Source organism: Rana temporaria, chromosome 1 (genome assembly GCF_905171775.1).
Source record: "Rana temporaria chromosome 1, aRanTem1.1, whole genome shotgun sequence".
In the NCBI taxonomy this organism is placed as follows: domain Eukaryota; kingdom Metazoa; phylum Chordata; class Amphibia; order Anura; family Ranidae; genus Rana; species Rana temporaria.
In genome coordinates, this window is record NC_053489.1 from 423360875 (window position 1) to 423388480 (window position 27606).

The 27606-nt window shown below is 44.4% G+C and overlaps 1 protein-coding gene across 1 annotated transcript in view; it reads right to left on the minus strand.

Moving 5' to 3' along the window:
* Nucleotides 1–2991: 2991 nt before the first annotated feature.
* SH2D4A (SH2 domain containing 4A) overlaps nt 2992–27606 on the minus strand; it is a 174626-nt gene continuing 150011 nt past the window's right edge. Inside the window, exons 7-9 of the mRNA XM_040325285.1 lie at nt 26994–27133; nt 9719–9939; nt 2992–3422 (exon numbers count right to left, since the gene is read on the minus strand). Coding sequence (XP_040181219.1) covers nt 3330–3422; nt 9719–9939; nt 26994–27133 — 454 coding nt within the window. The 3' untranslated portion in view covers nt 2992–3329. The remainder of the gene's footprint in view (nt 3423–9718; nt 9940–26993; nt 27134–27606) is intronic.

Consider the following 27606-nt stretch of genomic DNA (forward strand, 5'->3'; position numbering starts at 1 on the left):
TTAAAACATACGGTAACTTTAAAGACAGTTCCATGTAAAAGAAAGGCTTGTATGTAGAGTACAAAAATGAAAATACATATTTAAATAAATAGGTAATCGCATCCAATGATCAGATGGGGAAAAACATGCAAGACTGCTTTCACACTGAAAGAAAAAAAGTGCTGTTAATTTTAGGCCGCTTTTCAGACGTTAGCGGGGTACTTTTAACCCCAAAAAAGGGTTAAGAATTCCAGTTTTGCTGCGCTTTCAATGCACTTTTCAGGCACTTTGAAAGCGCTGCCCATTCATTCCAATGGGCAGGGGGTTTTGGGTTGGCCAAATATAGCGCTCCCAACCCGCCCCAAAGATGCTGCTTGCAGGACTTCTCCGAACGTCCCGCGAGTGCACCGCCCCAGTGTGGAAACACATACTGAAATAAATGGTAGGAGATTTTTAGGCACTTGGCAGAGGCTATTTCCAGTGCTAAAGCACCTGAAAAACACCCCAGTGTGAAAGGGGTCTTAGCCGCAACAATGTAAAACAGGTTCAAACTGGCAAAGAGCAATTCCTTCCTTCATTGCAGAATAATAAAACAGATTATGAAAGCTGCACAAACATGAATTTTTTGTTTCCGAGGCTGAATTAAGGTAAAATGTGGCTGTGTAGCGTAGTCTCTATAAGACTCCATAACAGAGAATCTAGCCAAGAATCCCTACTTCAGTAAAACCATTCAGAACAAAAACTCATAAAACACCATCCTTTGCCAAGTCCAGGGTATGCCTGGTAATGCCATTGGAGAGGTGGAGGGACCAAAGGACAAAAGGGCCACCTCACATGAACTGGGGTACTCTGATAGCAACAGGGAAGGTACTCCTCATAGTAGCCAAGTCTTTGGGAGAAGTTGTATGCCATTAGGCTTTTGTCCAGCTGCCTGTATGCTAACAGTGGAGAGCAACTTACCTGGCTGCAGAATATTTGACAAGGTTTTTTGCCTCATCAGGTTTGGCTTCTCTGAGTTGCTAAGGAACCAACTTCCTTGAGTATGTCCAGGAACAAAGGCAGTTGTGGAAAAGGGAGTTAAAATGCCCGCATCTGCATTTGAGCATTGTGAGTAAATGTGAACTCTGCTACACAAACATCTAGTCTGATACTGGAAATAACTAAATACCTGCTATTGCCACCCCCTCCATTCATCCCCCCCCCCAACTCCCATATACTGGCACTCTTGAAAGGTGGATCACTTGGAAAAAAATCCAAAACAACTGGCAATCCTGGTAATGTAAACTTGAGGCCTCTTGAACCCAATTGGCGTATTTGCTCTTAATGCCCGATTTACTGTACCTTGTGTAAATAATCCTATACTACTCTGTGTCTACTACTGCCTGTGTAATTCTCTGTACCATACATATTTCTCTCAATACAATGAAATTCTTCACCGTGAAAATACCTGCTATTGGGTTATATGTTATAGTAAGGAACACGGTTTCTCTTTTATTAAAGACTGCACATCCCTTTATAAAAGTCTGTGTTATCGTATCTCAAGTACTCACTATTTTCAGAATTATACTGTATGTCACATATTTAAATAACAAATATTTAATTTAATTTAGAGTCATCATTTACCATTACAAAAGTACACTTATTCTGTCAAAAGTACATCCTCAAAAATTACCAATTGTTAAAAACCTATGGCCCCGTACACACGAACAGAAATTCCGACAGCAAAAGTCCGATGTGAGCTTTTGAACGGAAATTCCAAACGTGTGTATAATCCATCGGACTTTTCCTGTGGGAATTTCCGCCAACAAAAGATTGAGAGCTGGTTCTCAAATTTTCCGACGGAAAAAATTCCTATCGGAAAATCTAATCACCTGTAGCAATTCCGACGTGCAAAATTCCGACACATGCTCGGAAACAATTCTGCGCACGCTCAGAAGCTTTGAACTTAATTTTCTCGGCTCTTCGTAGTGTTGTACGTCACCGCGTTCTTGACTGTCAAAAGTTCAGAGAACTTGTGTGACCTTATGTATGCAAGCCAAGCTTGAGCGGAATTCTGTTCGGAAAAACCATCCAAGGTTTTTCCGACAGAAAATCCGATCGTGTGTAAGGGGCATAAAGTTAAGTGTAGCCAACATAAACAGTTAAAAGGAAATCTATACTTTTTACACCGAAACCCCTGTGACTGAGATTGCTGGACTACACTTTATGAAGAAATCTGATGCTGCACAAATATTATTGCTGCGTGTGTTCATACACTATGTTATGCGGGTATTCATATTTTGAGAAACGAATATGAGACAACATTCCTATGAAAACAATAACTAAAGCAGGTACTTTCTACAATCCCAATGCACTTAACATATTGAAGTTGCAGTATAATGGCCATAGTTACTTGACGTGTACGTGAAATACATTTTTTGTTTTTTTTGGAATTATGCCCCACAGCAGTATAGTTTGCCTGCTGTAAAAGCTTCTTTAGTTGGTTGTTCCTGTTTGCCTATGTGATAGACCTGATAGACAGCCCAGTGGTCAACTGAAAGAGCACACACGGCAGGTCGACAACACTGTTGTTAGCAGGCAACTAAAAGTGCTTTTACTGGCAGGATCTCAAGGTAAGAAACTTTACAAAAAAAAATTTTTTTAAGAAAAATGTATACATAGCGTCATTGTGCCAAGCATGCTGAAATTTTTTTTTGGGTTTACATACACTTGAATAAATAAATTCATATAGATATCGGCCTTCCTAGCCTCCAGTCTTGTGAAAGAGTAATTTCCAATGAAAGTTTTGGAATAATATTATGGCTATTGATTATCAAAAGATGGAGCTTGTTGATCAATGGTCTCGATCTCGGATTTCCTAGAATTATAACGCACGCCTTAAGAAATGGTCTAGATCTCCTCTGGTATCCCAACACTAACACAGTTAAACAATTAATAAGATATTATCTAATTTCATATTAGAATAGAATAAATATAGAATGCAAGAAGAAAATAAGAAAATGTAATTAAAACTCTAGTAAAAAATTTCTGTTTTATTGCGGAGAAATATTTTAATTACAGTGCACTGATGACACAACATTCCTTACTTAAACCCCGAGCTTGAGTGGGTTTGTTTTAGTTGTGTGGGTTTGAGTATAGCAAAATGCAAGTCCAATGAATAGTCTATCTGCTATCAAACCATGGCATTGAAAGATAAAGCCATATATCTATTTCAGTCATTTATGTATCCTTTGGCATTGAACCACTGCATATAGAATCCCATTAGTTTCTTGGCATACTGGCTAATAACAAGGGGCAGCAAGTATTTTGTTCCCAAGGCAGTTGGTCATGAGAAGGCAAGGTCCAGTCCTTTATGGTATGAGGTCTCTATAGTCACATGAGTTCCTACGTTGACCACATGGGTACAGTAGCAGTTCCTTTCCCAATAAGGTAATGGGTTCAGTCTGTAAAAAATAAAAATAAAATGTAAGTGCATTAGTAAACCTAGTTTTGTTTTCTTCAGTGCATACAATAGAGCATTAATTTCATTTTACACCCTTCAATGCTGAGCTTTTATAGGACTAGTTTAAAACCAGGAGTCTGTTTTTAATTGGAAACTTTAGAAAGCTCACTTCTTCTGCCTCTACCTGCTCATACACTGAGGAAACTAGTAAGACTGCACTGTTTTTCTGGTTTATTCCTTGATTTAAACCTTTTTCAAATACAACACAACACTTACATTGTATACATACACGCGTACATTAGTTGCCCCCCCACTCCAGCAACATTGCCACAGAGGTCTTTGCTGTGTGGCTTCTGGGAGACAAACAACATTTCTCAGGTGAGTAAAGCCTCGTACACGCGATCGGATTTTCCACTGACAAAGTGTAGGATTTTTGTCCGAAGGGCGTTGGCCGCAGTGTTGCCAACCATCCGTATTTTTATGGACAGTTCGTAAAAACAGCCGAGATTGGTTCGGCTTGGAACTGTGCATGGAGATTGGATGCAGGGGGTGATTGTAACTGCGGTGACGCCTGAAGTGGGGGATGGAGGCAGGGGGCAATGAAGGCAGGGGAGATTGGAGGCAGGGGGAGATTGGAGACACCGCAGAGGGGGGTGGTGGCACCGCAGAGGGTGGGGGATGGAGACAGGGGTTGTTGGTGGCACCAACGATGGAGGCAGGGGGTGATTGGAGGCAGGGGGCCTGTGGGAGATTGGAGTTAGGGGGAGATTGGAGGCAGGGGGAGATTGTGGCATCGCAGAGGGGGGTGAAGGCAGGGGGTGTTGGTGGCAGAGGGGGATGTAGGCAAGGGGTGATGTGACTAAATAATTTGCCCTTATTATATCGAAAATAACAAAAATATGTTTTTTTACCTTAATATCTACCTTAAATCACATTGCTATTTGCCTAGCGTACTTGTTTGTAGTCTAAATACTGAAATGTGCACCTAAAAATGTAATTTAGTAACTTTTGTGAAATGTCAGTAAAAACGTGGCTGCGCCAATACATTTTGGGTGTCATGCCAATAAATTTCAATCTGGTAGGTTGGCAACACTGGTTGGCCGTGAACTTGTATTGCATACAAACGGCAAAGAATTGTTGACCAACAAACGTGAAACAACGTGGTTTTGTAGCTCTTTAGCTCCACCCTTTGGGCAACTTCTGCTAATGTTGTGTTATGGCTAGCTTTGCTTCTGAGCATGCGTGTTTGCACTTTGGATTTCTTTCCGACGGACTTGTGTACACACAATCGGATAATCAGACATCACACAATTGTTGTAAAATGTTAAAGCATGCTATCCCACATTTGTTGTCGGAAAAACCGACAATTGTCCGATGGAGCATATAAACTGGATTATCCGACAACATTCTGCCATCACGCAATTCCTGTTGGAAAATCATGTGTACAAGGCTCAAAGCTGGCCACAGATGGGTAGAATTTCAAACAAAAGTTCTAAGGAAAATAATGTTCTAAGGGAGTTTGTTCATTTTTCTAATCATTCGTGGGTCAAATTGACATTCCTTTTTGACCATAAAAAACAGAAAACTCAAAGGAGCAGGCTGAACAACTTCTCAAACAAATTAATTTCTAAAGCCCTGTACACACGATCGGATTTTCCGACGGGAATTGTGTGATGGCAGGATGTTGTCGAATAATCCAACCGTTTACATGCTCAATCGGAATTTCCGACAAATGTGGGATAGCATGCAAACAAATGTGTGGTGTCGGATTATCCGATCGTGTGTACACAAGTATGTCGGAAAGAAATCCAAAGTACAAACATGCATGCTCAGAAGCAATGCTAACCATAACACAACATTAGCAGAAGTTGCCCAAAAGGTGTCGCTAAAACCACAAAGTTTTGTGTTTGTTGGCCAACAATTCTTTGACATTTGTATGCAATACAAGTTCACGGCCAACGCCCTTGGGACAAAAGTCCTACACTTTGTCCGCGGAAAATCCAATCATGTGTACGAGGCTTAACAGTGTATGTGGTCTTTGTTCTGTAAAGTCCATTCATTCCAAAATAAAATGTTAAAGCAAACAAAATCTGTCGACCAAATGTTCTGAGAATTATGTGCAAATTTTTCTTAGACTTTTCCTAAACATTTTCATTTGAAAAATTCTATCCATCTATGGCCAACCTAAAGGAGAAGTATAACCAAAGCTTATTTGGCTGTAGTTCTCTAGCGGATCACAGGAGTGCAGATCGTTTTGCACTCCCATGACCCATTTTCAGCAGACAGCAGGCCCACTGTCGGATGATTTCACAGAGCCTGTTCAGGCTCAGGAAAGATCACGACCATAGGATTGGGATCTGCCCACATGTCTGGACTGGAACTGCTGGACGCTCCTGCTCCCTCCACAGCCCAGCACTCCAGTAAACACAGGGGGGTACAGCAGAGCGCCAGTGACTGACAGTAACCAGCTCTTTGCTCAGCACTGAGAACCAGCAGTGTTTTGATCACTCCCAGCCTTAGAGCCAATGGGGGACAGATACAGCATCGGACCGATGCTGTGTCTATCTACTTAAGTACGATTCAAAAAATAAATACAAAATTCCCATACTTCTCTTTTAAGGATCAGCATCAAATGAAAACCATTAAAAGAACGCAATCCATTTATCATCGTGTGTTTTAGAGCTTCAAAGTCATTTTTGTCAGCTAGGCAGGATAAATTCTTCCTATGCAAGGTATATTTTGCTATAGTAGAACTGAAAATAATTTTTAACCTCCTCAAACCTGACAAAACTGCACCAGTCCCATTCTACCCCTTGGTCACTTTCTCACCATTGCTTAGATATGATGTTGGTCTAATTCAGGTCCCTGTCAATTCAGGCACAGATAGGCCTGGGCACACACAGGAGCCCCGACTGAGTACAGCCTTTCATTTGTGAACCAAACGGCTTGACCTTAAAGCTGAACCCCAGTGTTACTTTAAATATTAATCCTCTTCTGTTCAGAATTTCTGACTATATTATTGCATTTTGTAGGTGTCTAACAGTGTGTACCAGATGCTGTATATTCCTGAATATCTCTTTCCTCTCTTCTGGGGCGGACTGGATGATTATTTTATTGAATCTCCAACCTCTTTACTCTGGCTGCTCTCAGAAACAGCCAATTCTGGAACTGAAGTGACCCACTGATTACATCAGTAGGTCATATATATATATGTAGCACCCTCTAGTTTAGTGTGCTAGATTTAGTGTACATAGCTGTAGTGCAGGTAGTAGTCTAGGTAAATTAGCCAGCTTGAGAGCCAGGCTGGGTTGAATCTGGGACAGAAAAAAAGAGAGAAAGATGGGGCAAAGTGAGGACCCCTGAAAAGCCCTTGTGGAGAATCAGCCACAGTATACCGAAATTAATTATAAACTTTATTGTTGTATCAAAGGGTGTGCTAAAGTTCCGTTAAATGCTAAATGTTACATATGAGGAATACGGTATATCATCGTCATATCCATCGATAAAAAACATACTTACAAAACAGTAAAAATAGACAACGGCGCCTAAACTAAAGGCGCCAGACCTAAAGGCCCCACACATACACATGTACGTCCAGCTAAGGACACTAGATGGTGCTGCTATGTATCCTCTTATCCAGCCTCTTCTGTGAGGAAACCGGGGGTGAATCATATGGGACTTGTGCTCTAAACAAGGTGAATCCACTATACACCCCCCTGAACTGTTTCCATAGACTTTTACAGCAATTGTGTTTGAAATATTAACATTGGTTGTGCTTCAGAAATGGTCAGCAGTCATCAATTAAAATATCATCAGGATAACTACTCATGGACTAGCTACAATGAAAATGGTCTTTAATAGACATTCAGAGCAATATCTCTTTGAGATCCAGTCCAATTACCAGAATCTAATTTCCATGCTAATATTAGTTTAGCTGATACATTGGAGCACCATCTAGTGTCCTTAGCTGGACGTACATGTGGATGTGTATGTGTGGGGCCCTTAGGTCTGGCGCCTTTAGTGTGACAACGTTGTCTATTTTTACTGTTTTGTATGTATGTTTTTTATTGATGGATATGACGATGATATGCAACATTTAGCATTTAACGGAACTTTAGCACACCTTTTGATACAACAATAAAGTTTATTAATACATTTCAGTATACCGAAAGGGCACAAGGGCTTTTCTGGGAACCTCACTTGGCCCCATCGCCATCTCTTTTTTCAGTTGTGTTTTTTGCTCTGGAGGTATCCCGTCCATTTGCGACGAAACACTAACCGTTATTCCTTCATTATAATAGCCACGCTATTATAGCAGTATATTAGATTCATGGATGTTTTTATTTTATTCCTTCATTATAATAGCCACACTATTATAGCAGTATATTAGATTCATGGATGTTTTTATTTATTTTATTGAATCTAGGACAGGGCTGAGTCACTCAGGGAGGCTGGATGACTCAGCAAAAAGCACCTTTGCCACCCCCCACTTGCTGGAACCTTGGATAAGCTTCCGGAAGAATGGGTGTGGGGTTAGGAGGGGCAACTTAGAGTATTGACGAGGGCCCTAGCCAATCCCAGCCAAGTGGGCTGGCAGGGAACAGGCACCTCTTAAATACTCCTGAGTCAGACCAGCAAGAGCAGTCGGGTGGAAGATGGAGAAGATGTGCTGAGGAAACCGTCTGTGGCCCTTGAAGGTGCACCTTAGGTCTAGGGCTCTTGTGCTGGAGGTATCCTCTACAACACACAGAGGAAACCTGTCTTGGACGCATGGGAGCAGGTGTGAGGACAGCGCATCCTGGAGTTCTCCAGGAGAAGTCAGCCGGGTGGGCTGGTGAATGTACAATCAGGGAGGACTGTGGGTAGTAGCCAGGAGGGTTAGTAAGAGAGGCAGCTGCAGCCATGTGGGCTGGCAGTGCCTGAAGAGCTAGTGCTTGGATCAGTAGCCACAGGAATGTAAGCTGGACATTGAACTTTACTACACCACCAAGGGGGGCTGCAGTCACTGCCTGTAAAGGGCTTTTGCTTCAAAATCTGACTGTTACATTTTTGTTGGATCAACCATCAGTGTGCCAGCTGGGATATCTGCAAGAAAGTGTGTTGAAGGAAGCAGTGGAGTGTATATGGACGGTATATAGGAAAGTTGTCCCTGAAGAGTTGTTTTCGGATTCTGGGAAACTGTGGAAATTCGGTGTGCCTGACTGGGGGAAGAGTTTGGGATCAGGCAAGTTATAATTTTGTCAGCCTAAATATCAGCTTTAAATAGACTTCTCCATTGTTCAACCTGCTCTTAGCCCTCAGGTACTCTGTCTTTTCCTGAACCGGTTCTCCCAGTGTCAGCTACAGTACCTCATCTAAACTGACAGCCAAAGCTCCTGCCCAAATTAGAAATATTTCAGGTCTAAATTGCTATGTGATTTTGTATAATTCAAAAGATGACACTCACCTACATGATGGCAGTGTTTGTATTGTAAGGAAATTAACAAATCACAATGATGCCATGACATACCACCACCTCTGCCAGTCGATGGAGTTGAATGTTTATTGCCTGATTTTTGCAGGATTCAGAACCTCTGCGGTGAATAAAACATGAACGCCACCAAATATGGTCGGTCTCTGTCTCTCTCTCATTTTTTTCAGTAATAATTATATATTATATATATATATATATATATATATATATATATATATATATATATATATATATATATATATACACATACACACACTATTCTTGTGCAAAATATGGATTGCTCTGTAAGTATAGTCACAGGCTTGATACATTATTTTCAACAGAAGGTAAAATAGAAAAAGATGGCTCTCTTATTATTAAACAAGTATGGCCAAAGCTTTTTTGGCTATATTTCTGAGAGCCTAAGCCAGCCTCTCACGCTCCAACCCCCTCCACAGCCCAGCACTCCAGTGAGCGCTTGAGGGGCAGACAGTTCTCTGTCTTAGAGGTGGTGGGGGACAGCTGCAGCTGGGATCGGTTCTGCAGCCATCTAGGTGGGTATGATTATTATTATTTGTTTGCAATTCCCGAACTTCTCTTTTTAGGCAAGCAATTCTTTTTTTCATGGCCTGGAGATGGATTTGGTTTCAAAGCACCTAGCAGGAGCCTGATACTTGTTCCCTGCTGCCTAAAATAGAGAAATCAGTTTTGAGTGGTGTTGCCATTTGTGATATACTCACTAAACAGTGACTTGCAATTAGTGGAACAAATATTCATCCAATAAGATATGAACAAGCCTGTACAGGGAGCTAAGCAAACAACATGTGTTATTACAATAGTATTACCTTGTGATATTCTACAAGGTCAGCCAGAGTTGCATGCTGTAGTTGATCCACTCCCAAAAAGCCACAAGAGGTGCCAGAAGCATCTATAAGAAAATGCATGTATCCATCTTCATGGCGATATGAGAGAACATAGCCTTGGATCTTCTCACTGACACGAAGAAGAAAGCTTCCTGGTGCCTGGCCTTTTAAAAAGTCTTCGGATTCTAGTCTCGAGATGATGCCTATGAGCAAAAAAATGAACATAAAGTTGATTCCTTTTTTTTCTGTTCTACCCCGAAGCCATGTTAAGCAATGCAAGTTTTCCAAAAAAGTGAAAGCCAAAACAGGTTGTTTTTTTGTGGTTTTAAAAACAAAAACAATGCAAGTCTAATGCTCTGTACTTAAAAGAGAAGTATGGGTTTTTTTTTTTTTGCTTGTCAGTCATACTTACTCAGACCGATGCGGCATCTGTCCCCCGGTGTGTCTGCACTGAGAACTGAGCCACGAACACCGCCAATGGCTTGGTTCTCACTCCTCCACGAGCAGAGCGATGCTGACCGTCAGTCAGCATCCCTTCTGCTCTACTTCTCAGTGCTCATTGGAGCGCTGAGCCATAGAGGGGCCGGGAGCTGCCGTCTCAGCGGCTTGCTGAGACTGCCATCAATCAAGGCAGCTGGCGGATCCTGACTTGGAAGTTGTGATGACGCGCTGCCTCGACTGACGGCAGTGATGTCGGGACCCGGCGCTAAGAGGCTGAGCCAGCCCCCCGCCCCCTCCACAGCTTAGTGCTCCAGTGAGCGTGAGGGTGGTAAACAGTCCTGCTCAAGGAGCCTTAGCTGCATCCCCCTATTTGCACTGTAGAGGAAGTCATATTTATTTATTTATTGAAGAACATACAGGTAGTGCAGAATTATTAGGCAAGTTGTATTTTTGAGGATTCATTTTATTATTGAACAACACACATGTTCTCAATGAACCCAAAAAACTCATTAATATCAAAGCTGAATATTTTTGGAAGTAGTTTTTTGTTTTTTTTAAGTTTTAGCTATTTTAGGGGGATATCTGTGTGTGCAGGTGACTATTACTGTGCATAATTATTAGGCAAATTAACAAAAAAAAAACATACCCATTTCAATTATTTATTTTTACCAGTGAAACCAATATAACATCTGAACATTCACAAATATACATTTCTGACATTCAAAAACAAGACAAAAACAAATCAGTGACCAATATAGCCACCTTTCTTTGCATGGACACTCAAAAGCCTGCCATCCATGGATTCTGTCAGTGTTTTGATCTGTTCACCATCAACATTTCGTGCAGCAGCAACCGCAGCCTCCCAGACACTGTTCAGAGAGGTGTACTGTTTTCCCTCCTTGTAAATCTCACATTTGATGATGGACCACAGGTTCTCAATGGGGTTCAGATCAGGTGAACAAGGAGGCCATGTCATTTGTTTTTCTTCTTTTATACCCTTTCTTGCCAGCCACGCTGTGGAGTACTTGGACGCGTGTGATGTAGCATTGTCCTGCATGAAAATCATGTTTTTCTTGAAGGATACAGACTTCTTCCTGTACCACTGCTTGAAGAAGGTGTCTTCCAGAAACTGGCAGTAGGACTGGGAGTTGAGCTTGACTCCATCCTCAACCCGAAAAGGCCCCACAAGCTCATCTTTGATGATACCAGCCCAAACCAGTACTCCACCTCCACCTTGCTGGCGTCTGAGTCGGACTGGAGCTCTCTGCCCTTTACCAATCCAGCCACGGGCCCATCCATCTGGCCCATCAAGACTCAGTCTCATTTCAGCAGTCCATAAAACCTTAGAAAAATCATTCTTGAGATATTTCTTGGCCCAGTCTTGACGTTTCAGCTTGTGTGTCTTGTTCAGTGGTCGTCGTCTTTCAGCCTTTCTTACCTTGGCCATGTCTCTGAGTATTGCACACCTTGTGCTTTTGGGCACTCCAGTGATGTTGCAGCTCTGAAATATGGCCAAACTGGTGGCAAGTGGCATCTTGGCAGCTGCACGCTTGACTTTTCTCAGTTCATGGGCAGTTATTTTGCGCCTTGGTTTTTCTAAAAGGTTCTTGCGACCCTGTTGACTATTTTGAATGAAACGCTTGATTGTTCGATGATCACGCTTCAGAAGCTTTGCAATTTTAAGAGTGCTGCATCCCTCTGCAAGATATCTCACTATTTTTGACTTTTCTGAGCCTATCAAGTCCTTCTTTTGACCCATTTTGCCAAAGGAAAGGAAGTTGACTAATAATTCTGCACACCTGATATAGGGTGTTGATGTCATTAGACCACACACCTTCTCATTACAGAGATGTACATCACCTAATATGCTTAATTGGTAGTAGGCTTTCGAGCCTATACAGCTTGGAGTAAGACAACATGCATAAAGAGGATGATGTGGTCAAAATACTCATTTGCCTAATAATTCTGCACTCCCTGTATAAGATATATGCACCTTTTATCTGAATTGAATTATTAATTTTAGAGTGAGCGCCCCTATACCCCTTTCTTATATCCATTTTGCTATCAGTGTGTGAACACTTACTAGGTGGCTGCTACACAATTGTTTAGTTTTTTCCCCCCACCCCCTTGTTGGTTTGCGCATTAGTTTCCCCTAATTTTCCCCCTAGACAAGTATAATTCTAAAAAAAACAAAAAACCCATACTTCTCTTTTAAAACAGAACTCAACGGTATGTGAGCACCACAAACTGAAAGCCCCTATTTGATTGTTTTTTTTTAATATTCAAAGCAAACTCACTGATCCATCCATGTCTCCATGCTTTATTTTGTTGAGAAATTACACCTTCCTAAAAAAAAATTAGCAATTACTTCCTGGAATCCATCTGCCCATAGCTAAGGCATGCAGGCAGGAGGGTGTGTTTAGCCAAGAAAGCCCCTCCTCTCTCAGATGAAACAAAAATGCCTATGAGGAATCATGGGATGTATGACATTTTGGCCTAGGCCAGAAACTAGGAAGCAACTGAAGAAATGCAAAAAAAATAAAAAAAGTTTAAAACCAGTAAATATATTATACCCAAAGTCTTAACCCCCCCAGGGACTCTCCCTCCTTATTGGCTGATACAGGGGATACTCAGAGCAGCAGCTTCGGAGCAAACCTGCTTGGGTGCCCTCACAGCAAGCTGTTTGCTATGGGGGCATTTGGCAGGAAGGAGGGGCCAGGAGCATTGGCGGGACCCGAGAAAAGTAGGATAGTAGCTGCTTTGTGCAAAACCACTGCACAGAGCAGGTAAGTAAAACATGTTTGATATAAAAAAAAAATAACATTGGCACCTAAGCCAAAATCCACTTCAAAGAAAAACCTTTAACCTGACTGAAGTAAGGATCCTGAACACCACAATATTCAAATATTTTTTTTCCCCTAAGTCAGAGCTCTGACCTGCCTGTGACATGCACATCATTACAGGTTAGTGAGCTTTGCTCCTGTTTTCGCTTCTCAGACCAGTGGCACAATGCATGCCCCTCCCCCCCCATCCATGCGCCCAGCCCCTTTCAGGACGCATGGACTCCTATGGCAGGGGGTGGTTTTTATTGAAGCAGGTGATTAGTGCCAGAGGCTCTAATAGGCTTCAAAAAAATGATGGACTTGGGGCACAGAGAGTGCGCCCTGATCCCACCCTGTTGTGTGACCATAGCGAAATAAGCCTCCCCGCCAATCAGTAGGCAGGTCAGTGAGACCTGTTTCCCGATTGGCCAAAGCACCAGGTGATCCTATTGGATGCCCAGCACTCTCACACAGGGGAGGAAATATGAGGATCAGACTCCTCCGCCGCTGCCTGCACTGAGACACAGGGGGAGAGGACCCTGTCGGTGTCTCGAGCCCCCGCGAGCTGTGGGGGGATGGGCAGTGCTATCAGTCCTATCTGCCATATCTGTGATGATGATCTATATACCATAATCTGTGATGCTGCTCTATGCACCCCGATCTGTGACGCTGCTCTATGCACCCCGATCTGTAAAGCTGACCTATATACCCTGTCCTGAAATGCCAAGCTATATACCCTGTCCTGCAATGCCGAGCTATATACCCTGTCCTGCAATGCCGAGCTATATACCCTGTCCTGCAATGGCGAGCTATATACTTCTGTCCTATGATGCAGGGCTGTATACTCTGTCCTGTGATTCTTGAGCTGTATACCCCTGACACTATGGGTGGAAGCAAGTGGAATACAGGGGACAGAGTTGATGGATTATATAAGCAGTGGGGCTTGTGAGAAGTGGGATGAGTCAAAAAAAGAAGGGCAGGATTTAGCGCCCCCCCCAATCCTATAACTTTACCAGCTGCCACTGTTACATACTAAAGTGAAACTATAGTCTCTTTCTGCAGTAAAAACAAGCAACTCCAGACAGACATCTAGCTCATAGCCAAGTATCAGTTATTAGGTTTGTTCCTAGTTCCAATTAAACTTTAACAAACCCAGAGGGAGGATTTTAGCTTCAAAAACTGGACTATTTCCAAATCAGATTTTTGCCCTCCGCACCTAGACAAATAATGTCACATTTAAAAAGGCGTGACTCATCAAAGAATTTGCTGGCAGCTACCATCATGTTTGCCAACCTAAAGCCAAATCATTTTATATACAGTACATGTTTTATCCATATATCTATTCTAGCACCGATTACACATGTCGGTATGTTAAGATTTTTTTACTTCCTGCTAAATCCCATGGGTAAAGTAATTCTGAGACACTGAGTTATGCTGTTGTCTTCAGGAGATTGGACACTGGAAAACCAAGCTGTAAGACCTAGTATGACCGCTCCCACTCCCATCATAGTCCAGAAGGGTGAGACCTGTGTTCCTTAGTAAACAATCCTATTTTATATTAATTCATTAGGGAATCATGGAAAAGTTATTTTGAGGCGCTGGGATGTTTAAAAGTAGTCCATCTAAGGTGTGGGCAACACAGTAAGCAAAATGCTATCGGGCACACACGTAAGAGCAGGTGAACAGAGGGAACTCAATAGGAATGAATGTGTAAACTGAAGTCCAGGTTGCAAATGAGGGAGTAAGTGAGCTACAGCACACGTAATGGCAAAATGGGGGTGTGTCCAATGTCTTAATGGTGGGAGGGGCTCACAAATGTCCCCCTAGCTCTCTCACCAATGCCCCCACCCTAGCTATCTCGGTAACCCCCCAGCTCTCTCACCAATGCCCCCCTCCTCTCTTAGTAATGACCCACAGCTCTTTCACCAATTCCCCCCTCCTCTCTTACTAATGCCCACCCATTAGTAAAGGGGTGGGTAAAAGAGGCGGTGGGTGAGTGTGAGAGAGGCGGTGGGTGACAGAGAGAGAGAGAGGGGGTGGGTGACAGAGAGAGAGAGGGGGTGGGTGACAGAGAGGGGGTGGGTGACAGAGAGAGAGAGGGGGTGGGTGACAGAGAGAGAGAGAGAGAGGGGGTGGGTGACAGAGAGAGAGAGAGAGAGAGGGGGTGGGTGACAGAGAGAGAGAGAGAGAGGGGGTGGGTGACAGAGAGAGAGAGGGGGTGGGTGACAGAGAGAGAGAGAGAGAGAGAGGGGGTGGGTGACAGAGAGAGAGAGAGAGAGGGGGTGGGTGACAGAGAGAGAGAGAGAGAGAGAGAGAGAGAGAGAGAGGGGAGGGTGAGAGAGAGAGAGAGAGAGGGGGTGGGTGACAGAGAGAGAGAGGGGGTGGGTGACAGAGAGAGAGAGAGGGGGTGGGTGACAGAGAGAGAGAGGGGGTGGGTGACAGAGAGAGAGAGGGGGTGGGTGACAGAGAGAGAGAGGGGGTGGGTGACAGAGAGAGAGAGGGGGTGGGTGACAGATAGAGGGTGGGTGGGATAGAGGGGGAGGGTGAGACCCCCTAGCCATGCCGGCAGTCCCTATTGTTCCTCCCTGTCTATGGGTAGGGGTGCGTCTGTGATGAATCTACCTCCCGTCCATCCTCTGAGTCCTTGGTCAGCCTGTCTTCTTAATGAGAATGACAGCTGGGAGCGGACTTTGGAGGAGTGCAGGCAGGCTCTGGGACTCAGTGCCGGGGGATGCTTCGCCCACTGCTGCTCAGGTCAGGGTGGCTGCCATTGAGGTCTTCTCCTACTCCTTGTTTCTATCCAGCCTCCGCGGTTGAGCCTCGCGCTGCTCACCGTTTGAAGATTGCCACCGCTCTGGATATTGCTTGCTGCCCTGCACCCCGCTGCCACTGGACCAGTGGAACCATGACATGGAAGTGGTGGTGGGACTCAACTCAAAGGGCAGCTGCTTGAGGTGCTGGGCAATGAGGGAGTCGCAGCCATGTCACTGATTGCTAGACTCCAGTCGGCTCTAGCAACCAGTTACCAGGAGTAGAGTCAGGATAGGTGGAGGTTGAGCCAGAGCTACAGTGGCTTAGTCTGTCAATGTCCCCTACATTCCAGACGGCTAACTTTCTTTTAATTGGGGGGGGGCACGGAGCCACTGGCTCCGGAACTTCAGCCCAGATCTGCGGGACCCCAGGACTTACCTCAAATCACGGGAAGGTTCTGTGGAAACCGGGACAGTTGGGAGGTAGGTTTAAAGGAATAAGCCACTTTTGAATGCAAAGAGACCCTAGGCCTCAACACAACCTTGTCTTTTGCATCACAAGAAAAGTTTCTTTACAGGTTAAAGCTAGGGTTGTTCTGATACCACTTTTTTAGGACCGAGTACAAGTACCGATACTTTTTTTCAAGTACTCGCCGATACCGAATACGATACTTTTTTTAAAATGTGTCCCCAAATGCCGCCATGTCCCCCCACAAATGCCGCCATGTCCCCCCACAAATGCCGCCATGTCCCCCCACAGATGCCGGCATGTCCCCCCACAGATGCCGGCATGCCGCCATGTCCCCCCACAGATGCAGCCATGTCCCCCCCATATGCAGCCATGTCCCCCCCATATGCCGCCATGTCCCCACACAGATGACGCCATGTCCCCACACAGATGACGCCATGTCCCCACACAGATGACGCCATGTCCCCACACAGATGACGCCATGTCCCCACACAGATGACGCCATGTCCCCACACAGATGACGCCATGTCCCCACACAGATGACGCCATGTCCCCACACAGATGCCGCCATGTCCCCACACAGATGCCGCCATGTCCCCACACAGATGCCGCCATGTCCCCACACAGATGCCGCCATGTCCCCACACAGATGCCGCCATGTCCCCACACAGATGCCGCCATGTCCCCCCCATATATGCAGCCATGTCCCCCCATATATGCAGCCATGTCCCCCCATATATGCAGCCATGTCCCACCTTATAAGCAGCCATGTCCCACCTTATAAGCAGCCATGTCCCCCCTTATAAGCAGCCATGTCCCCCCTTATAAGCAGCCATGTCCCCCCTTATAAGCAGCCATGTCCCCCCTTATAAGCAGCCATGTCCCCCTTATAAGCAGCCATGTCCCCCTTATAAGCAGCCATGTCCCCCCATATATGCAGCCATCTCCCCCTTATAAGCAGCCATGTCCCCCCATATATGCAGCCATCTCCCCCCCCCCTTACCTGCATGCTGCTGCGCCGCTTAGTTAATACGAGCGGGGAATATCACAGCTTTCATTTGAATAGCTGTAATGTTACCGCTGCGCTGCGTATAGACACTCCCCCTTGCTCGGGATTGGACAAATCACCCGAGCAAGGGGGAGTGTCTATACGCGGCGCGGTGGTAACAATATAGCTATTCAAATGAAAGCTGTAATGTTCCCCGCTCGTATTAACCAAGCGACGGCGGGATGCGGTGTAGCGGCGGCGGCGCCCCGGGGGGGGGGGTTGGGGATCTGAGTATTCTATTTAGGCATCGGCGGTATTTGTGGGAGTACAAGTACTCCCGCAAATACTCGGTATCGGGACAACCCTAGATAAAGCCACAAACTCAGAAAATCACTTTGCAGAAGTGGTGGAGACAAAGAAGGAAACCTTGTAAGTGAGCGTAAACAAAGAAACATCCCTGATAGGTTCAAAGGGCTGTTTTGAAAAACAGACAAAACCTGGTTGAGATCTCACAGTGTCGTTAAAGAACGTACAGGAGAACCATCTTCACAATACTCTGTATAAAGGCTTTCACTAAGGAATGCGAGGCAAGCAGTCTTTGTGAATTACTAGGGTTGAAATTTGACTCTTGATGGTACTCAGAGCCAGATGTTGATCCAGGCCAGACTGGGGAAAAGACAGGATTCCTCCCATAGAGCTTTTCCTGGAATAGAATTTCCTTGCCTTGCACCATGAGAACTATGCAATGTTGGAAGCTAGGAAATTGACATCTTGCAAAGTCATAGGAATAACAGAATTGGATGAGCCCCTATTCCTTATGACCTGGGTCTCCTGCACGTTTCTTTCAAGCCCTGTGCCATGAATGGCGGCTGTTATCACGGCTCCTGCCAGTCGCAGAGCTGCAGCCCATGAACCCGGAAGCAAAATGGGTGAAGATGGAAGTGGCTGCAGTGCTGACATTACGGCACTGGAACAGATTTGTTTTAAGGTAAGTTTCAGATAATGTGCTAGTAAGCGATTCATACTAGCACATTATGACTTTACCTTGCAGGAAAAAAAAATAATCCAGCTGTATACAACCACTTTAAAAAAATAAAAGCGTGTCTTCTGCCCTGAGACACAAGACATATGGGCTCATATCACCACTGCAAGAGACTCACAAAAGTGCAGACTTTCTGCTCCATGTATTTCCCTGCAACATCCTAACCAGGAGTTGGGTTCTCCTTTCTTAACAACCCATTCTTGAGAAAATAGTGTTTAAATGGCCAACCAAGACAAGACTAGGATGTCCCTATTTCAGTTTTTAACCCATAATAATAGAGTTGAGCATGAAAGTGACATATCCTTTTTACGCATCATGTGTTTGGATGTGTTTGGATGAATCCAGTGGACTGCTTTACCAGTCACCAAGAGAGGGAGTTGCACCTTTTTGCAAATTACATAATACTTACTTTAATTCATACTATCCTCTATCTCCTGGCCATTTAATCAAAATAAAAACCTATATTCCAATGACTCAACAACCACGTCCTTCTTTTGTGAGGTGTGATTGAAGGGATTGGCTAGGATATAAAATTATTCAGGGTGTGAAGTACTGAACTGCTTATTAGAGGATCAGAAGGTGAAAGTATTAAATTAAAACATGTATGCAGATCAGGAAATTAAAGAAATATCAATAGATCCTATGTGTGTGTTTGTTCTAGTATAGAAGTAAGAGGGGCAGCATGAGAGCCAGACAGCTAGAATATTCTAAGAAGTTGCAGTCTTAAAAGGGTTTTGTAAAATCTTTTTTTTTTTTAAATAACAAACATGTCATACTTGTGTAGCACCCCCTTACTTTCAGTATGGGCACTACGCTAAAGTTAGTGGGGAATGGGAGAGTTATTTCGCTCCCATTCACAATTTGCTAAATTTGGGCTGCTGTCATTCCTGAACTGTCCTGTAGGTCAGTTTGCGCTCCAGGGATGTAGTTTCCATCCCTGGGCGGCAGTTGGTGCTAGAGGGGTTCTGACAGAGCCGCTTTTCCCCAGCAGCCAATTAGAGGAGTTCTTCCCTCGCGGGGCATGCTGGGGGAGAGTATATCTGTGGCAGACGCCATTTTCTTTGGTCCTTCGCGGGTTCCAGGTTCCAGATGCGGCACCCACCTTCAGGGTGTGCGCATCCAACGGACCCCTGTGATTGCCTACCAGGCCGGGGTCGCATTCCACGTGGAGCTCAACTTTGCTAAAAGGGGCCCCAGTGACTTGCTGGGTCCCCAGTTTGACTGAGGAGATCCCAGGCTGTGTGTGTGGGGGGTCGGCTTGAGGAGAACCCGGAGGCAGGTTGTCCAACAGGGCTTGAACAAACCATCGGGGATCTGGTGACCGGAATGTTGACAGGTACACTATTGCCGTCATCCGGTGACCTATGCTTAATCTACTGGGAGAATTCGCTCAATCTCAATCCGTTCATTTAGCTCATTCAAGTAATTGGCCTGTGGCAGAGGCCCTAGAGCCAAGTCTGTGTCAGAGGCCTGTTCCTCCCAGAAATCTCAAGTGACACTTCGGCTGCCAGGCTTGTGGCAGAAGTCTGTCCGGGGGCACTTCACCCACTCTGGCTAGAGTGGCAACGAATTGTGTGTATTACTACTGTGTTACTGAGAGCAGGATTGCTCGGTTCATATCCAGGCCTGATACTGCAAAGTTCTCTCTTGCTTCATCAACCTTTCTCTCCTCATTTGATGTTGATGTTGGCCATGTTGGGCCTGGAAATAAAGCATTTGAAAACCCTTATTCAATGACTGGACATTCGCTCACTACTCTAAGGTACTCTACTTATCAACTACACCCCTAGACAACACTGAGGTAACTTAATATGCCGATCCCAACAACAACCAGCGGCTCCTCCGGGGGTAGCGCTACACTTGCCTCCTCTGTACAAGGGTTTTGCGCAGAGTGGCCCCGATGCTCCTTTTCTGGGGTCCCTCCACAGCGCTCCTGGTTCCTCCTCTTCTCGAATGCCCCGAAAGAGAATCGCTTTCCCTGGGGGCACTCGTACAGGCACGTTCCCGTGTCCTGCATCCATTGATACAGAAAGCAGGACCCAGCTCCACCCCCAAGTCATTGGATTTGAGTAACAGCAGCGGGAGTTAATCAATCTATCCAATGAGGACCTAAGACACCTGCTGGAGCTGTGTGCTTGTCCCAGTCACTGGAAAGACCGGGTTCAGGTAAGTAAAAGGGGATGCGATTCTGGGGGGCAGCTGCTGCACAGGCGGTTTTTCACCAAAATGCATAGAATGTATTACGGTGAAAAATCATGGAGGTTTTACAACCCCTTTAATGTTTTTTTGTATGACACCTTCTTAGTTTAAAAACAGAACCACACTTCAATTCAACAGGAATTCTTCCTTAAAGTGATTATGAAGCTTTATTTTTCTATTACAGTAATAAACATGTCATACTTACCCTCTCTCTCCGCAATGGTTTTGCACAGCCCCAATCGTCCTCTTATGTTGTCCCCCCACTGACGCTCCTGTCTCCCTCCCCCCTTACTGGAAGTGGCTTGTGCGTGCTCCATGCTGAGTGGTGCTGCTGGCATCTAAAAAAGGATGCTTGATACTGTATCGTAGGCAGCATAAAGGTATAGGACTTCTTGCTGCATCAAGCCTCAATAATATGAGTTGTGCCCCACTTTCCAAATTGGTATTTTTATTTACCTCCGGATCACCCTATAGCAGTTTTACTTCTACAGGGTGGCACCTCTGCACTGGATTCACATATATACAAGTGATCCAACTCTTCAGGGTAGGGGGAGCCCATGCACACCGCCTGCGGCTTGCTCCTGATGTGATCACACAGCGGCGGGTACCATGAACTTGATGTCCCCCATCACCCGCCGATCATCGAACAGAGAGGCAGAATGGTGGTCTGCCTATGTAAACAAGGCAGCCTTAATTTATGAAAAAAATTGATTTCTTTTAGAATTTTTTTTTTAGTAGATATTTTGTAAAGTAAAAAATATTGTTTTGTTTTTTTCAAATAAAAAACGCAGAGGTGACCAAATAACAAAAAAAAAAAAGCTTGGTTTGTGGGAAGAAAAAAAAAGGACACACATTTTATTTGGGTCCAGTGTCACATGACCGCGCAGTTGTGCAGAATCGCAAAAAATGGCCTGGTCACGGAGGGGAGTAAATCTTCTGGAGGTCAATTGGGTATTTAACATTTAGGGGCCCTCCCTCTGAAAATCAGGGTCGAAGCCATACTCAGCTAAGGTAGGTCAGGCTTACTTTAACCACTTCTCTACCTGCCCATAGTGATATGACGCCCGCAGGAGGGATCTTCCATCCTGGGTGGGCGTCATATGACGTCCTGGGCTTGAAGATGCCCCGTATTGAAGTGGTTAAAATGTTTTCAGTAATGAAGGTTTTCTTTAAATGCACATAAAACTCAGTAAAATTTTCTTGTTCACTACAATATGTTCCAGGAAGTGAACTGTGTTTTTACTAGTTCTTAAGAGCTTGCTTACTTGCTATATCAGCACACAAAAATCAATACTCTGCATTAGGCAACACAAAGTATGATTCATAACAAAAGGCAAACAAGCGGTAGAAGTTGATTAACGGAAGCTGGCTGATAAGGGTTTCCTATGAGGTTATTTGAGATCTCAAGGGCTGGGATACAAAATTATCTTTTGCATATTAAAATATATTAATTTTGGGAAGAACAAGATGGCAGATTAATGCTTAAAGTACTGTAGATGTTTTAGGGGTTGTGGCCAGATTGGGACCACATACCATATTTGGTGGACCTGCCCTAAGGTTAGGAGGTTCTGGATCAGGGTTTATAATTTCATTTATTCTCTGACTCAGTTGAACATGGTGAAATCAGCTAAACAGGCTCTTTTGGGTGGCAGGGTTGTGGAGGCCTCTAAGGCTCAAAGGCGGCTGCTTACTTTCATTTTTATATCGGCGAAGATTACAATAGCCAGAAATTGGCGATCCGCCACCCTGCCATTCGATCAGCTTAAACGAAAATTATCCTGGCTGATTTTGAACGAACGATTGATGGCACTGGTCCAGGATAAAATTAAGTTATTTCATGGAGTATGGGACCCATGGCTTGGATATCTTACTAATGATTTAAGGACGCTGGAGACGTAGTTATAGTGGTATTAGATGGATTTTGGGGCACTGGACGGTTGCTCTCCTGTTTCTTTCTCTCTCTTTCCTTTTTTCTGTTTCTGTTTCTCGAGAATTCTCAAACACTGGTCCTCATGCTGAGGTTATAGTTCTGACAGTAAGATGGGCCTACGATCTTTTGCCCGGGGATCCTCGGCCTGTAAGGCTTGGGGTCCATGGGTTAAGCATTGATTGTTTGTTAGTTTGTTTGTTTTTTGTTTTTTTCGAATTTTGTTAATACTTCTGTTGGACTTTATGTTATATTTAATAATTGCTGTATGGGCCTTTGCTTGCTAATATCTTGGGATGCTTTTGTACTATTTTATAAATCTTTTCAATAAACATAATTGAAACATAAAGTACTGTCGATAACTTACTTAGTGGGGACAATTTACTAAAGACAAAGAGAATGTTCGCTTTGCAAGGAAATTTTCCCCAGAGCTTAGTGAATGAGGTTAAGTTCTGCTGCATTTCATCATCCAATCATGTCCAAGCAAAATGCTGTTTTCCCTTGCATGTGATGGGATATTCTTTACAAATTAAAATGCCACCACATTAACTAAACTCTGGGAAAAATACCCTTGCCCAGTGGAACCTCAAAAAATCGTTTCCCGTTTGTCCCTGCTGTGACAAACGTTTTACCATGCGGTAAAATGTCTGTCACTGCATATTGTGTGAATTCACCCTAGTAAAAGTGGATTCAATTAACTAAGCACTCTTAGTTATGGTCTGTGTGATTATTAAAATAACATTTCCACATCAAGTGAACATTTTTACCTAATAAAACATGAAAAACATGAAGTTGACCCTTAGGGCGAATTCTCACTACAGCGCATAGCCACCGGAGTGACTTACCACTCTGACAAGCTCTGTGTTCCAGCTGCAGTAGGGGGCAGTGTAGTGCGGGATTCAGTGCATTACATGGCTCCCTTTTTTTTATAAACTTTATGTGAAGTGTACAAAATATACTATTCATTCACCGCAATGTAGGGCAGCGCAAAGCACTGTGCTGCTTTACATTTCAGTGCGATTTGGCCCCGTGCGCTAAGATAAAATGCAGCATGTCTGCACTCTACTGCAGCACAAGGCTGCATTGCAGTGTGAATGGGACACATAGAAAACAATGGTTTCCTGAGTATAGCCTCGTACACACGTATGGGTTTCCCGTCTGACTTTTTACCGCCTGGAAACCTAAGGGGAAAACCGAGAACCTGCTCGGTAACTTTTTCCCCCTACACACGACCGGGTTTCCCAACAGGAAAACTGCCATGAGAGCTTTGGTCGGGAATCCTGGCCATGTGAATGCTCCACCGCTGTGTTTCCCATATAAAAACTGCCGAGTTAAAAACCGCCGGGAATTCCGGCAGAAAAAAAAGAGCTGATGGGAAAACTGCGATGGAGCATACACACGGACGGTTTTCCCAGCCAAAAGCTCTCATTGCACTTTTCCCGACGGGAAAACCAGTCGTGTGTACGAGGCTTAACCCTGTGGTGACAGACATTTTGCTCTGCAGTAAAACATATAGTGTGAATTATCCCTTAATCCCAAAAATTACTGGCTAAAGAGAGGCTTTATCCCCTTCACGCCGACAGTACACATAAATGCAGCCTCACTGGACTGGGCTTTTTTCCTGTGGGACCGCATGTATGCGTATTTGTCTTTGTGCTGAGAGCGGGGTCTCAGTGGGGACTCTGGGTCCCGTACTAACGATCGGGACCCAGAACCCCCAGATCCAGGTCACCCAATTGCTGTGATAGCCTCTGATTGGCTATCACAGTGATCAGTCACTGTGAAACCTGCCCCTGTGTTTCTCCCTCTGTGAATGGAGAGAAAAGATACACGGCTTCTCTCTCTGCAAGGAGAGAGTGCGATACAAACAACTGTGTGTAAACCAAAAAAAAAAAATTGAAAAAAAAAAAGACAAAATATATAGATCTAGGTCAGTGCCAGTGTTAGTTTGGGTCAAAGGTCAGGGTCAGTATATTCTAGGCAATATTTTATTTATTTAATTAGTATCAGTGTGTTTTAGGTCTCCACCCACTCTCCTTCCCCTTCAATGTGCTTAAATCTCGTTGTTGCCGCTCACTCCGTAACTTTGAAAAAGCGCATGCGTGCGAAACATGCAAGCCACGGCAACCCAGAGTTTGCGGTCCACCACAACAGATGGGCTTCCCGTTTTTCCTTTGTTTACGGCACGACGCGGACGTCATCCAGTGCGCCCGGCTCCAACCAGCTTGTTCGGCTCTCCCGGTCCTATTCCTCAGCGTGGACATCCTACCACACAGCCAGTGGCTCAGCGTGGTTTACAGCCGTGACCAGCTACAGAGTGTTGCATAAGGGCCCTCGGCCATTGTGGTTCCTATCCTGGACACCAGCAGAGTCTGACCACCAGCCAGAGGTAAAAGGTTGTGACACAACTATCCCCCTCTGATCACCGGGCTTCCATCGTTATTCACTTGGATCACATCCCTACCCATGTTCTACCTGCAAGCTGACCGGTTGATGTTAACCCTTCCTCCACCCGGATGTTATAGTGGTTCCGTTCTTTTTAATAACAATCTTTTACATCAGTATCTATATTGGGAATATATGCTTCTATGACTGCATTTGCAACCTCTGCAAGTTTTTATTACTGACAGTTGCTATTTATTTCTCAGAAATGCAATAAATTAACTTTTTACTTAGCCAAAGGTTTACAAGTATTTATGCTTTGCCCATAGAGCGCTGCTTTTTTGTCTGAAGATAGTGAATCGCCTCAGAGGCAGCAATGAAAATTTTACTGGAGTGTTAACCATTTTAAGTCTATCTATAAAGGGCACATTCACACAGGAGGGGCTGGGGCTTCGGTATTTTTAGCAGCGCTTAACCGTCGTTTTAACAGCAGTTTTCAGCGAAAGACAGTTAAAAGTGCCCGCAAAGCGCCGCTACAGCAGTGCTTTTTGCCAGTGCTTCAGAGGCACTGGCAATGGGCAGGGGTGCTTTAGGAGCGGTGTATACAACGCTCCTACATCGCCTCAAAGATGATGCTTGCAGGACTTTTTTAGCGTCCTGCCAGCGCACCACTCCAGTGTGAAAGCCCTCAGGCTTTCACACTGGAGTGACAGGAGAGGTGTTTTACAGGTGCTATTTTTACTGCTATAGTGCCTGTAAAGCACCTCAGTGTGAAAGTAGATTAACTGTAACAAAACGTTTGGGCTATAGATACACTTTAAGAGTTTACTTTACCACACACGTTAAATTGCTGGGAATTGGGTACAAATACAGCAATATTGTGGTACATCAAATTCAATAAGGATTGAACCTATCATCTCTGTGCTTATTTTTCGCTGATATTAACTCGGACCAACTATACACATACCGTATTTGCCGGCGTGTAAGACGACTGGGCGTATAAGACGACCCCCTAATTTTCCAGCTAAAATGTTGGTTTTGGGATATACTCACCATATAAGACTACCCCCTTCCTACTAGTCATGCCTCGCCTCACCTCACTGTGCCATTACATGCCTCACTGTGCCACCATTACATGCCAGACTGTGCACCATTACATGCCTCACTGTGCACCACTACATGCCTCACTGTGCACCACTACATGCCTCACTGTGCACCACTACATGCCTCACTGTGCACCACTACATGCCTCACTGTGCACCACTACATGCCTCACTGTGCACCACTACATGCCTCAGTGTGTCACTGCTTACCTTATCAGTGACATGCAGATCGCGGCCATCCATTTTTCAAAAGCCGCGCCTCCTCTTTCTGCTGTTCCGTGGTAGGCGGAACACTCAGCTTCCCAGGAGACACTGTGTTCAGTGTTCCGCCTATCACGGATGCCCTCTCGTCCTCGGTCTCGGACGAGAGGGCATCCGTGATAGGCGGAACACTGAACACAGTGTCTCCTGGGAAGCCGAGTGTTCCGCCTATCACGGAACAGCAGAAAGAGGGGGTGCGGCTTTTGAAAAATGGACGGCCGCGGTTTGCATATTAGGTTACCGACATATAAGACGTCCCCCGACTTTTAAGAAGAATTTCAGGGGTTAAAAAGTCGTCTTATACGCCGGAAAAGACGGTAATTAGCAGCAAACCTTTACTTTTCAAAAGGTAATTATATGTTCACTGTGTTAGTTATTGATATCCTTTGTGACTTTCTAGGGCAGGGGGTCTCCAAACTTTTCAAACAAAGGGTCAGTTTATTGTCTTTTAGACTTTAGAAGGGCCAGATTATGGCCAGCAGGGGCAGAAAATGTCCTGGGCCCGGCATCAGTAGGCGGAATAGTATCCCATTATTGGTATCAGTGGAAGAAATAGTGCCTCCTTGTTGGTGTCGGTGGAAGGAATAGTACCTCATATCAGTGAGAGGATTAGTGCCAGAGGGCTGGATAAAGGCTAGCAAAGGGCCACAGTTTGGAGACCCCTGGTCTAGGGGAAAAGGGTCAGCAGGCCCAGAAAAGGGCATCACTAAGAATTTTAAACACTGCACACCACTAAATGATTCATAGATGCCCATGTTGTGTGGAAATCAGACATTTGGGTTGAATAAAGGTCTGCGCTAATTACTTCCCTTCTAAGAGCAAGGACATTGTTCAGTATATGGACACCACCAGGTAGTACTGACTAGTGCTTACCGTGAAACCAAGGTGCAATGCTGGTTCCAGATCTGTCCCATCCAGCATAAAGAGGAAGTTGCTCATCTTTATACCATTTGATGATATTATCACGTGTGCAGCTAGAATTTAATCTTCTTATACCTGGTCTTCTGTCAGACCTTAAAAAAATACAATAATTAATGCATTACAAAAAAAAAAATCAAACTGTTGGTTTTTGTTATTACTTATCATATCTAACCTAAAATAGGAAAAGCTGTGTTTGACCGGGATACTTGCTTTTTTTAAAGTGGCTCAGATTTGAACCTTTACTAATCAAATTTAGAAGCAAAATGACATTTGCGGAAGCTACTGTAATAACAAACTCAGGAATATTCAGTCAACAGTACAAGTATGGATGGAAAGCTATAAAGCTGAAATTAAGTAAACATTTAACACTTGAATATTGAATAGTGAATATTTAATACATTTGCACTGCACAATTTTGTACCCAAGAGTGTTGCACCTTGATGGAATTGATAGAAACTAATGAAACCTCTTAATGCACAGAACACAAAAGTGAACATTTGTCTCTCTGAATAAAGCACAACCCTCAAAACAGACAAAAATGTTTTATTGGTCTTGAATAGGATGA